The sequence below is a fragment of the Limulus polyphemus genome, unplaced genomic scaffold (assembly GCF_000517525.1).
Source record: "Limulus polyphemus unplaced genomic scaffold, Limulus_polyphemus-2.1.2 Scaffold709, whole genome shotgun sequence".
Taxonomy (NCBI): Eukaryota; Metazoa; Arthropoda; class Merostomata; order Xiphosura; family Limulidae; genus Limulus; species Limulus polyphemus.
This window is the reverse complement of record NW_013666319.1, coordinates 130,759-145,422: the sequence shown is the minus strand read 5'-3', so window position 1 is coordinate 145,422 and position 14,664 is coordinate 130,759. Positions and strand designations below refer to the sequence as shown.

At 34.8% G+C, this 14,664-nt stretch overlaps 1 protein-coding gene across 1 annotated transcript in view; it reads left to right on the top strand.

Moving 5' to 3' along the window:
* Positions 1-9,959, top strand: part of LOC111085911 — a 25,574-nt gene extending 15,615 nt beyond the window's left edge. Inside the window, exon 3 of the mRNA XM_022386736.1 lies at positions 9,741-9,959. Within this exon, the coding sequence (XP_022242444.1) occupies positions 9,741-9,959 (219 nt within the window). The remainder of the gene's footprint in view (positions 1-9,740) is intronic.
* Positions 9,960-14,664: the final 4,705 nt, after the last annotated feature.

Below are 14,664 nucleotides of genomic sequence, written 5' to 3'. Positions count from 1 at the left end.
TATATATATATATATATATATATATAACTAATAAAAATAGTCTCAACTATTATGTCTGTCATATCTCAACCGTCCTGAAGAGTTCTGGGGTTGGGTGAAAGGCCTCGTCAGCACTAGATATAGTGTGATTAACTGGCATATTATTATTCACACTTCTTTACTTTCACTCAAATGTTCTATAAGACTAAAGCCAAATGTAAGGGATTAATTTTAACTAAATGTCGGTGTGTATATATATATTAATATGAACATTTTTCTAATTCTGGATTTGATGACGTCTCTACATGCAGGGGTGAAATTCTGCCGGTACTGAGTACCGGAACTTCTTTTTAAGCGGTACTAGTACCAGGACTTATTTGAGTTGATTTGTCGTTTTTGTGTTTACACGTAGATTTTTTTTTCGTTTTCAAAAACGGGTTCACTTCACCCAGCTGAGTACCTCTACTTTTTTTCTTCTTTTTGTTTGGGGGGGGGATTTCACCCCTGCCTACATGTGTTGAGTATTGAGCGCATATTTCGCCCGAAATGATGTTTTTTTTATGTGAGCCCAACTTTTGAGGAATTGTTTCATAATATTCCTGACTTTTTTAATATAAGTTATTTACACCGAAGTAAAGCTGACTATTTGATATAGTGTGAACTCTTCTTATTGTCCAACTTATTACAATTTACATATTGTTACTTATAATAACAGTCAGTTCTTGTTCTAGTGACGTCAATAATGTTTTATAATCTCTTCATTAAAGTTATTACGAATTATGGTATTTAAAAAAGGCTAAGCATATTTTCCGCCTGGTGTTTTAGATATTATTATACAGATGTGTGACAGGGTTGAAATATTCAATACGGAAGTTAACTGGTCATACTGAATACGAAAGTTAACTGGTTATGTTGAATACGTAAGTTATCTGGTCATGTTGAATACGCGACAGATTCAAAAAAGAAAACAATGAATTATGAAAAGGTAAGTAGTCAAGAGGAAAGCAGCAGTTCAAGGTAGAAAAACTCTTACTGATAACCTAATATCCCAGTTACGAAGAAAACGAGAGTCATATAGAAAAATACATGACGTATTTGACTGTATCATAAATCTGAGAAAATGTAGGTTTCAGGACATTCGTTAAGGTTGTTTAAATCTAATAAATATGTTCCCAAATGATCTGGAACGTTCTGCTACTTTAGCTACAGAATGCTCGCAGTTCCAGAAGTTTCTTCAATCAAAACCATAGAAGAATACATCCTCTACTCTTTCGTTACTGGAATATTTAAGATAAATGAAACTTTGAGTAGTATTCCCAAATCTAGACATCGCCTTGCAGATGTATTTCAGTACAGAAGAGACAAATTGCTCAGGGGAAAGATCTTTTTTCTGTGCTAAAATGTGTGAAAAATTACCTCGGATTAACCACTTCGCAAAGCAGACTTGGTGTTCTCAGTATGTTAGCAATCAAATCAGATTTATTGCAAAATTTAACGGTTGAGGGTAAATGATTTTACTCATGCTAAAGCACGAAAAAAATGCTTCTCAATGTAAATACATCTAAGCCTTTCAGGTTAATAGTTAAGCTTTCTTTTAGTTTAAGGACACACTTTAATTGTACCTGATTTGATATGAAGTATTCCTATTCTATCTTTAAATTATATTCCAACCATATATATCCTTATTATTTCATTTTACTTAAACTTGCCAGTATAGCGTTTCATATCATAACAATTAAATTTAAGCATTGGAAATAAAGTTTTCATTATTTTCTCTTCAAAATATTTGTATTGTGAGATTGTACTTGAAACATTAACAATGTACAAAAAATATAGGAGTGTTTTTCTAATTTCATTGAACTGTACGGATTGAAAACAACATCAAAATTTAACAGCAGACCTGTGTGTGTCCTATCTACATGACTGTAAATTATCAGTCCAATGAAATAGGCCTGAGGCGCCCAAACGCCTTAATCAGGCCTTGTTGCATGGAAATGAATAGAAGACCATGTGATGGTATTTATGTTCATAATCCATAGGTTTGGTAACGTATATCTGTTGTATGTAAACGTAATAGAATGAAGACGACTATATGGTACGAGTCTCGTCAATTCTACCATCAGGTTGTCTCTTTATATTGATATTGTGCGATTTTCTGTTATTACATATACTGTCACGAGTTTATAACGTTTTCTCTCTCGAACAAAATGTCGACTGAATGAAATTGCCTTTCTCAAAGAACAACAGATTGGAGATTCTCTCTCCTCAAACCATTTTTATAGCCAAAGATGGCTTGGCATAGTTGAAAATAATATATATGCACGCCAACTTTGCAGTTGGAACGATCGCGGTCATGCATGTAGCACGTGGTGGCGTGATAAGCTTCTGGGAAGCTCTCGGTTCGTCTTTCGTTCTCTGAACCAAAAACAGGTGTTATCAGCACGTCCGACTGCTTGCCTACCGCTGACTTGCCTGTGGATGTATAACAAGTATGGCTGACGCTCTCTGCCAGTGAACTTTGGCTATTCTATAATGCATAGCTGTTGAAAATATGTGTATGTGGTTTCTCTTGTTGGAAAATCATTTTCATTCAAAGTGGAATTCTATATGTACAAGTACATATAAGATAACTTCTGTCAGAATTTCTCACACGAAAATTATCAATCTCTTTTTTTTTTTAACCGAATATCTTACTGTTGCATGATAAATTTCTTGAACCACGCAGCAAGGGTCACGTGTTACTAACATTTTGAACATTGTGTCTAATGAGTAAACATGAGGCGATACACATGGAATAGAGTGAGTACATACGATGCAATACTTTTTTTTCCGTCTCGGTGATGTTATCTTTGTTGTGTCGCGCACCTCAGTGTCACAGCGGTATGTCTGTGGACTTACAACGCTAGAAACCGGGTTTCGACACTCGTGGTGGGCATAGCACAGATAGTCCATTGTGTAGCTTTGTGCTTAACTTCAAACAAACAAACAATTGTTGTGTCGCTGATGTCTAATAAATCAGAGCACCATGTGATGCTACTTGAGTATAATGTATTTCCAGCTGTGACTAGTAACTTTGAACAAATGGATCGTTACTTATATCTAGTGACTTCATCTCAACATCTTGCATGATCAGTGCTGGTTATCACTTAGGGCAAGGACTCTTCAACATTGTTTGACACAAGTGACTCTTGCCTGAACATAATATATTTCTATGGATACTAGCACCCCCAAATCGTACATGAGTTTTTATTTTAATGACCCTCAACTAATTCCTGAAAACCTGAAAATGGTATTATATCTTGAATCTCGTGAGTCTCATTATCCTAACGATGAAATACGAAACCTTTAGAATCTGGGAAGGTTTTTCTAATAAATAGATTATTTGTTGAGCGAAAAATCAAATATTTCTATATTCAGAACACGATATTTCGCTGTTTGCGTGCCAAGCACAACTAATGCATCCACGAAAAGTCGATTTCACTGTATATTGTATGGATATCGGACCGGGAATGAAATAAATTTTGGTAAAAACTTGAATCGCCTGTGTCACGAAACTTGTGTTTCTAGATAACAAATATATTTCGTTTTAATAATATGTATATTTCAGTCATAAAATATTGCTTTGCATCAGTGGCGTCGTATTTTATTTAAGGAATACTCCCACAGTAACAATGCTGTTGTCAATATATTAATCACGTCATTTTAGCAGAGACTTAAAAATTTTCAATTCGACCAAAAACTTGCAGTTCCTTGCAAAAGTGTGACACAACATAGTCACACACACACACAAAAGATTTTACACGAAACTTAATTTCAAGTTTTCTCATTAGATTACATAGTGTAATTGCTTTCATGCTGAGTACAAGAAAGTGAACTCCCTCACAACAGATTTAAAGTAGATAAATAGTGATAAGTAGATGCTCTAACACAAGAAGTGGCAGGAGAAGGAGTACAGCTAATCTAATGAATATAAATACATATAGAATTTTACAGAAAACAAACGAGTTTTATTGTTTGAGTTCCTTGTCAGCTCCTTCATTGGTAAAGATGTAGGTTGTATCGTTTTTGACGCAGATTTACTGATCTTTGGTATAATTATCGAGATATTGGGTTCTTTATTTGGGCCTAATGGAGATTAATATCTGGTTGGAAGTCTTGAAACTCAACAGTCGTGTCCTGTAGAGTTGTCCAAGCTCAACACACTTGAAAAATATCAAGTTATAGAAAGACAGATTTAATGATAGAAATATTGCAATATTAACACTTGCTGGCGTGAACTATTCTAAAGTGAAAATCTGGACTTTTGGAATTGTTATAAAAAATTCTAAATGTATGTGCTTATTTTTTCTTATTCAGTATCGCGTTTTCTTTTGTATGCTAACGACATTCTAGACTCGTGTTTATTAAATACTGACTATCAGCACGTTAAGCTCAACAATTCAAAAACTAACTAGAAGACATATTAATAAGTTAAGGATTATTAAAACATTTGAAAAATCACAAGTTGAGTATTGAAATGCAAAGTATAGTAAAACAAATACGTATCACTCTCTGACATCATGGGACATCCTGTCTCATTCTTAACTCATGTATCATTCTCTAACATCATGGGACATCCTATCTCATTCCTTACTCATGTATCATTCTCTGACATTATGGAATATCCTGTCTCATTCCTTACTTATCACATTCTGACATCATGGGACATCCTGTCTCATTCCTTACTCATGTATCATTCTCTGACATTATGGAATATCCTGTCTCATTCCTTACTCACGTATCATTCTCTGACATTATGGAATATCCTGTCTCATTCCTTACTTATGTATCATTCTCTGACATCATGGGACATCCTGTCTCATTCCTTACTCATGTATCATTCTCTGACATCATGGGACATTCTGTCTCATTCCTTACTCACGTATCATTCTGTGACATTATGGAATATCCTGTCTCATTCCTTACTCACGTTTCACTCACTGACGTTTTGTTGATGTACATGGCTATGACATTCTTAATACTGAATCATATTTCTGTTACTTGTTTTTATATTATTGGAAATTAGAATATGTTTGGACTTGAGTTGTCTGTAGACATCCATTCGTCACTTTAAGCCATTAACTATTCTAGTCACTACCAGTGTTAGTCTATCTCTGTAATTTCATTAGTTTGGTTGTCCATAGCAACGTGGAAGTCGATCTTCTTGGGCTGTGGGCCTAAAACTCCCATGGGATTAAAGTGTGATCATTTGCAAATGCCTTTATTGTGGGATTGGTAAAAGCAATGCTTTCTTTATGTATACTTTCTGCTTTAGTTCAGTACAGTCTACAATCTATTTCCAGTCTTGCTTCAGTGCAGTTCGAGTCCCAGCGGAAAAAAAAAGTCAAGTTTTTATGCAATGTTTTTGTCTGCCGTTTTAAGTACAGCGAAAGGTGAAGTTTTGACTTTACTGTATACGTATATACGGCTATGTGTTCTCGATATCAGTAGAGTGAATTACAATATCACAGGAGTAAAATAATCCATACCAGGAGAACTGGAGTTCCGAGTAATATTGTCAGATCAGCTTTAGAATGGAAGGGTAAAAAGATGGTTAGCCACGCACATCTGGCTGGACTAGCCTTGTTTGAAACTGGAACTCTTCATTGTCATGATATGGCTATTCTGAACGAACGTGTTTTCACAACGTTCAATTTGTTACATGCGCTGGTACAAGACCCATAACTCGTGCACACGTAAATTAAAACAGTTAGTCTTATACGCAACCAAATTTCAATCTGTTTTAAAGCAGATAGATGATTTTCATGTTTCAAAAAACATTCACTAACTATTTCATATTAACCTATGTTAACTTAACTTTATCTGTGAAAATCTGGATTATTGCATGAATTTCTAGATGAGGTCCTTATACAGCACCGCAGATTGTATGTGTATCAAAATAATATTTTGTTAGTTTTGGATTTTATATGTTCAAAAATATTCTATGCATTCTGCCTGCAAGTCATATTATTTAAAATGTGTCATCAAATCATAATTTATCTGCATAAATCACAATTAACCCGATAAAACACGATAAAAGAGCTGGAATTTTGCTTACATGTGTGTATTATAGTACAAGTTTCAAATCATGACAAGTTCCTAAGTAATGTGTATTATTTCGGTTTTGTAAAACACCATGAAATTACATCTTACAGTTTTTATCTCAAATCATATTAACTTGTGGATTTTTAGTTTACGTAAAAAGACGGAAAATTTCGTTGAGAATTTCATTTCAAAGAGACGCCATTATTAGAAGAGCCTCAGAATGCTTTGCGTTTACGATATGGTTACAAAATACCTTGTAATTCTTTGTTAATATTGACATCAAACAAAGGGTCATTAGTTAGATTAATTAAACTCCCGCTGGCTCAGTGGTAAGCTTGAAGATAAATGATATTCAAATTGGGGGTTTGATCCTGGGCACAGCTTATTGTGCAGCTTTGTGTTTAACAACAAACAAACAATCGATTAATGATTTTATGTAATTTGCTCAACTAGGCTGACTCATGATTTTTGCTTGGTTTACAAAAGTACAAAAAATTCATTGAATCTTTCTTACAAAATATCCTTCCTACTATTTCGAAAGCGCTCGAGTTTGGGTCTCGTTTGAAAACCATTACAACTTTTGTATGTGATCCTGTGTGCTAACTTCTTTATTTGAAATTTTCACTGATAGTTTTAAATTGAAACAGACTCCTTTACTAAAAAATCCTTTGCACTGCCTTTTCTTTTCACTGATAGTTTAGTAATATCTCATATAAAATATCTTTAGTATTTTTTCTTGACGCAAATTGAAATAAAATAAAAATTTTCAATATTTGTTTAATAAATGTTTAGTTTATTAGTGGTATGAAAAGTTGTTTAGTAAATATCTATTTGAAGTAGACACTGTAAACTTTTATATGGCACCTTGAAAATATGGTTTCGTTTACTTTTGAAATTCACTGAATCCATTCATAACTTACGCAGTACGAAATATTTGGTATTTTCAACCTTAACAGCAGCTTATGTGACACATGGGTCAAGCGCCTAGGTCAGAAAGTCCAAAGCTCACACATAAACCTTTCTAATTGGGAACTGCTGACTAGCAGAACGTGCGCCTACTCGAGCAACAGGAAGGTCTGTCACAGCTATATCGCCCCTACAGTTGTGTAGCGTCTCTCATCTTGGACTTTATGATCGCAAATCGGTATGTTGTCCACTAGGTCACGCCTGGCCTTCCACTTTACAAAGTTTGTGATGTTCTTGTTGCATTTTAGCGCAAAGCTATACAGTGGGTTATTTGCACTCTGACCAGCACGAGGAATCGAACACCGAATTTTAGCATTGTAAGTCCTTACACGTACCGCTGACCCGCTGGAGGACCAAAGTTTATATTGCAATATTAATTAATGTGATTGTAAGTACACTACTGGGTCCATAGAGTTTCTATACATTAATGTATGTGTATCGATACAGCGGACAAACTATCAGCTTGATATTAACACTTTACAAATAATGTGCGTGTTATCATAATCAGTGCTGAACGATTATCACTTTTACAGTTAGATTCGATATTTGTAAGGAATCCCGATTACAATTATTGATTATTCTAACTAGGTCATTCTTTAGAAGAAGAAAAAACATGGAAGAAAGATAACTGAAAAAATAATACCATAGGAACGTTCGTAAATAATACCATAGGAACGTTCGTAAATAATACCATAGGAACGTTCGTAAATAATACCATAGGAACGTTCGTAAATAGAATGCAATTATTTAATATTTCTTATTTTTCAATACACAGTTCAGCTCAGAATTCCTGTCACACCAAACATGCTCGCCCTTTCAGCCGTGGGAGCGTTATAATGTGACGGCCAATCCCACTATTCGTTGGTAAATGAGTAGCCCAAGAGTTGACGGTGGGTGAGGATGACTAGCTGCCTTCCCTCTAGTCATACACTGCTAAATTAGGGACGGCTAGCGCAGATAGCCCTCGTGTAGCTTTGTGCGAAATTCAAAAACAAACCAAACCAGCTCAAAAAAGAAAGTTTGCAGATGTGGGATCAGGTAATAATATGATCAACAATTCTGTGTGCATCTCTGTGACAGCGAAACCACAAACCGTGATCAGTTTTCATGTACTGATCGAATCGAAACGTCGGTATTAAACAATCATATAAATTTGATGTCGATGTCTATTTTGATAATCAAAATTTCAATTAATCGCTCAACAATTGTCATAATTAAACAGGTTATGAGTGAGTTCATACTTTATTATAATAAAATATTAGCTTAACAAACAATTTTGTTCTTAAATCAAAGTGTAATCATAACAAATAATTATTTAACGAAACTTAGACCAGTGAATTTATGTGCTGCCATAAAATCAAGATTTTCAGAAAATATGCACGTAAATCTATAAATTTTCTCGAAGAGTTTATTTCTTTGTTGTTAAGCGCAAGGCTACACACTGGGCTATATGTGTTGTACCCACCACAGGTATCAAAAGCCGATTGTTAGAGTTATAAGCCTTTAGGTTTATCGCTGAGCGGCTCTAGAGCATCTCGAAAAGTAAAATTGATTTAGAAGTTCCTGTTTTTAAGCATACTCAAAACAAGTACGTAATTCTCTCACAAATGTCTACCATTTAATATAATTTTCTAAAGAAGAAAGTTTCAGATTTGTTTATTTTTTTAGAAACAAACTAGCCTGAAAAACGTAAGTTTATAAAATATGCACACATTTTTTGCAGATAAGTTGAACTTAACCCTTCAACTCGAATCTGTTGGGAACTGACTCGCTAAAATAAAGCTGCATAAATGTAATTGTACATTTTGTAGACTACCCAATACATCTCAGATAACGTCAAATACATCCGCGAGCGCGTGGTTAGAAACTAGGACCACGAGGGAAACGAAGCACGCAGTGCTCTACACGTGTGTGCTTTACGTCTGTCTCACTTCCGCCACTACTGCAGCTATTTATATTCAATTAATTATCAGAGCGAGGGAAATGCCGCAGTTCGGAAACTGTTTAGTGTGACGTGCCTGTCCGCTCTACGTAGACACGAGGGCGGGAGAGTATGCATTCGTTCTTCTTGAAAACGCCCTTTATCTTTATTTATCAACAGACAGAGAGATCCGGTAACGAGGGCACACTTTCTGTTTAAACATCGCTGTAGATTAAGATAACATTTGCAGGTACGCACATAGTCTAAAAAGCAAAACAAAAAATCTAGTCCATAAACAAACAGTTTATCTCATGCACAACAAGCGAGTGTGATATACCACAAACAGTCAGTAATAATCTGTGGTAAATAGTACGTTAATAAAAGTACAGAGTCATTTCGCCTGCTAGTAATGGATCCGTCTTCACTGACCTTGCGTGTTATTCCGATGGAGCAATCTTTTGTATGGTTTATAACGTCAGCAGTTACCAACAGCATACAACAAAAACGTTTAAGAACGATTATTGGATGCAACATTGATTTTATAAGTGTTTGACGATAAAATGGCTAAAGAACAATGGCTGTTGGATGTAACATTGGTGTTATAAGTGTCTGAGACATTTAAGCCCAATTAATCATACCCACAATTACTGTCAGCAGTATACTGAATAAAAAAACTCACCGAATATGAAATACTGTTGAAAAGAGATGAAGGACAGCAAAACTTTTATATCAATATTTTCAGAAAATACCAACATAGCGGAAACAATAATAGTACTAACACAATTTCCAGGTAGAAACAGCATATTCAGTGATTTTAGAATTACTTGGTTGCCTTAAACTTAAGACAACAGCCGCCATATTACTACATTGTGGTGGTCCCGATGTTTGTGACATGTTTAAGTTACTGCCTAACACTAGTGAAGCTGAAGATTATGGCACATCAGTCAAAGGATTAGTAGAGCATAGAGGTGAACGTAGAATATCAAATCAACGTGTTTTGACAATGTAGACAAGGAGAAGAAGAGACAATCGACTTCGCAGCCTAGCAACCACGTGTGCATTTACGATATGGTGAAATAAAAATAAGATAGTTCAAAAGACCTCAGCACCAAGGGTAAGACGTCAAGCTCTGAGAAGAAAATATAAATGACGCTGACAGAATTGCTGGAATTTTCAAGGGCATTGGAAATGTCCCAAGCTCAACCAGCTGTCATCGAATAAGTGTTTAAACGCAGAGTGCAAGTCAGGAGACAAGAAACCAATAACAAAATCAAAAACAGTCACTACTGTGTTCGTCCATTTATTCACCAAGGTGGACTCGATTAGTTCAAACATTTGGCTTGTTTTAACGTATCTCATAGTTCTGCTACAAGTAAAAGAAGAAAAAAAAACCGAGAAAATTCCACAATTCAGGACAGCAGCAACAATGTAAAGAATGTGAACACTGTAGAACCGCCTGTTTACACCACCGCTATCCGTGAATGGCAGTTCATCCTCCAGCAAGTATTTACTTCTTCAGTGAGGGAAATACAACGGCCACGAGAAACGCCCCTACACCAATATCAGACTTAAACTTCAACAAAGTAAAAGTCATGGTGGACTCTGGAACAATTGTTAATATCTTAAACAGACATATGTATACATCCAAATGTCAAACAGAGCCCCTCTGAGAATGGAGCAGTTTAGGATTTATACATACAAAACTAAAGAATCCTCTGACACTAAGAGAATTAACGAGTCAGAACGAAAAACTACTTGTGTGAAATTCTATGTGACTCCATAAACGAACGAATTTTTGCTTAATTTTATAAATAGGTGCCACATACAAAAACTGTTAACACAATAAATGTATCACTTGTCAACAAGGAACATAATACTGTTATGTATTAGAATTTCAAATGCTCTGAAACCGAGCTAAATGATACTTTAAATTTAGTAGTTAAATTATACTTTGGATTTAGCAGTTAAGTAAAAGCCGATATATAGTCAGTTTATGATATTTACCAACAAGATTGATACACACGGTTTGCTTTTTTAACATAAATACGTTTTAATATACACACAACAATACAATTTACAGTAACAGTTATTACAAATAGTCATTACAAACAATAATTTATAAACAGAAATTTTACAAACTTACAAGCAATATAAAGTCTTCTTTCTAGTCTGGAACTTCCTTAATATCTTATCGAGGGCTTACGATAGAGCGAGTTAATTACGAGTTGATGTAGGTATGATTCGCTTAACGGGAAGCTAGCTAGCTTTGTCCTTCGTTATTCACCAGCCAGACACGCTGAGTTTTCTACCATTGAAGTTAGGTAATGTTTTCGTAAAAGTACTAATGTCGGATGAGAATCCACTGAAGTTAAATGATTTGTAATGTTCGAACTTTGTAAATGTTCCTGGTCAAATATCTGAAGTTTTCCGATTGATGAGCGTTATAACAATCACAGTTATGGCTTCCGAAGATTATAGCACACTGACTATAGCAAATTAATAATAGATACTCTCTTTTGGCACGTCGCGTTGGTTATGTTAATAGGCGTGTGGAGGATTTCTCGAATTTTCAGCTTTACGTAACAATACTGGCGCTGACACTAGCGTTTACGTACACACACATATTGTTGATTCTTACTCTCGATAATCTCTTCAACTTTGGAGAATAGGAGGGAGTTTTGCAATACATATTTAACACTATAAGCTATGTATGTTTTTAAAAATAAATTTAATCTAAGCAAACATCGATATTGAAATGAATATATAATAACACACCCGTCACAATGCAAAAATATAAACACTTTTTATAACTATATATAAGGCGGCAGAGATAAACTGCATACTTATAAAATTATAAAAGTTATGGCACAGCCGTATTGGTTAATTTCTTTGCACATGAGACGTAAGATGGAGGAAGAACTTCATAAACTTTTGAAAACTGATATTATCAGAACGTAGTTGAACCTATACCAGGGATATCTCTAATCAAAGTATTGGGCGTTTACCATGTATATCCCCAATCAAAGTAGTTGGACTTAAACCAGGGATAGCTCCAATCAAAGTAGTTGGACTTAAACCAGGGATAGCTCCAATCAAACTAGTTGGGCCTATACCATGTATATCTCCAATCAAACTAGTTGGGCCTATACCATGCATATCTCCAATCAAACTAGTTGAACCTTTACCATCTATATCTCCAGTCAAAGTAGTTGGACCTATACTAGGGATATCTCCAATCGTTCCAATACCCAAACCTAAAGAAGCCCAAGCAAGTTCGACTTTGTGTAGGTAGATATAAGAATCAGTGACATCTATATGTCACAAAAGTCACATCGCTCCGACGCTAAATGACGTCATTAATAAGCTAAATGAAGCACAAGTGTTCACAAAGTTAAATTTGAACAAGGGGTATTACCAATTCAAAGTAAGGGAAAATTCTCGTTATATAACAAGTTGCTCAACACGTACAGGTTTATACAGATATAAACATCTGAGTTTTGGCTCTCCTCTATAGCAAAAGTGACTATTAAACAAACACTTCGAGGTATCTCACGTATTCCAAAGACTAACGGAAAACAACCTTAACCTCCAAAAAGCTAAAACTGAATTCAACTATAAGTCACTTGTCAAATTAACATAGCGATCTCTTGTCCTGCCTGCAAACAAGTCAAATTTTCTTACTTTTGGTCATTGAATATATATACGAATAAGTTAAGGATATGTTACTGTGAATTAATCCATACATTGTGATGTTAAATCGAAATACATCCATTAATGTTCTGTATATGGGTCATGAAGCAATACGTTGGTGGAGAAAATATTTTCTTTGTTAAGACGTACTTATTATATGCCCCCCCCCCCCCACTGACACAGCGGCAGGTCTGCAGACTCACGACGATTGAAACCGGGTTTCGAAACCCGTGGTGGGCAGAGCACAGATAGCCCATTGTGTAGCTTTGTGCTTAACTTTACACAGATAAACTTATTATATGTGTTCATTAGACCTACATCTAAACTTAAATACATACATTTTTTGCTTATGACACACTAGGCCTAAATATTATTTCTGCTTAAAGCGTTATGCAGAAATTATTTTTAATTACTTTGTATGTAATTAATCATATCAGTTGAGATTATACAGGTTTTTTTATAAGTGATATTCTGTGGAGCGGTTAGTACGGGCTGCAAATTTACAAAATTAAATAGAAGAGCGACAGCACTGAGGAATAAACTAATATTACGGTATTTCAAAATTAAATAGAAGAGCGACAGCACTGAGGAATAAACTAATATTACGGTATTTCAAAATTAAATAGAAGAGCGACAGTACTGAGGAATAAACTAATATTACGGTATTTCAAGTTTGTTTGTTTCTTTCTTGCTTTGCTTCATTGCCATAGAAACGGTTGACTTGTGCTCGTATGGTACCAACAGCCAACTTTTATTTTTTTGTAGCATTGCCCTCAGCAATTCTTTCTTTTTTTTTTCTCCATTACCGTAAGAGCAGACTGTGTAGCAGACTCGTTACAACTAATCATTGTTATAGTGCAGACAGTTTCACGTCTATTATCTTTTAGCTTTGTTGTTACAGAAATAAATTATTATTTTATGAGCTTGCACACTTGATGTTAATCGATGCACGGGTGTCGTTTTTCTTTTGATCTATATAAACTCGACGAAATGCAAATGTCCTTATGGATACGTTACATATAGAAATATAACTCAGAACATGTGAAGATTTCATCAGATCACTATTTATACAATAGAACATAGCACACAACAATGAAAGGTTACAGGGAAATCGAACAGATATTTTAAGAAATAAAGATAATTTCTACAGTTTTTATACATCTGTGTCTAGTGATTAGCAAGTCTAAGTGATTGTCATCTGAAAATAACTATAGTTTGTTATTCATGTTGTTTTTTAAAACCTTTGTAAAACATCAGTGACATATATTGTTTTAATTACACATTTTCGAATATATAGCGTTGTTTCTAATAAAAAAGTAGCCTAAAAGTTAGCAGTGGCTGGTACTGATTAGCTGTCTTCCCTTTTGTATATCGCTTCTAAATTAGGGACGGCTGATAGGAAGTTATTATTATTTAAAAGAGCTCATTCTACGGTGTTATAAATCATCAGCCTTACATGCGTAGAATGATTATAAAGAAAATCCCTATATTTAAAATTATTATAGTGTACGGTGTTTATAATGGAACAAAGCAATATTAGGCTATCTGCTGGTTCCACCGCGGGTAGAATATAGTTTACAGACTAATTCCTTTATAGAACTACATTTGAATGAGACACACTCAGAATCATGAGTTTCATTGAAAACAAAGTTTGGTAAAGCGAGTTTCAAAAACTCTCACAGGAGGTGTTCGATATGCTTTCTATCATTGTCAATCAGCAAGTCAAGCTTATCCCTAAACGAAGGTACTCCAAGCGCAAACTATTATGGACAGAGTTCATTGATCTTCACGATATCATGCATACTGACAATATACTTCTTTCAAGTCACCAGTCTCGCACTGGTAAAAGTGAGAGACATAAAAGCAATGCTAGTTTGTGAGAAAAACAATTTAACTTCGTATTTTTCGGTGTATAAGACGCACTTTTTTACCACAAAATTTGATGTCAAAATCTGCTTGCGTTCTATACACCGAAGGTATGAATAATATATATATGTATATATACGATATACACAAGCCATATG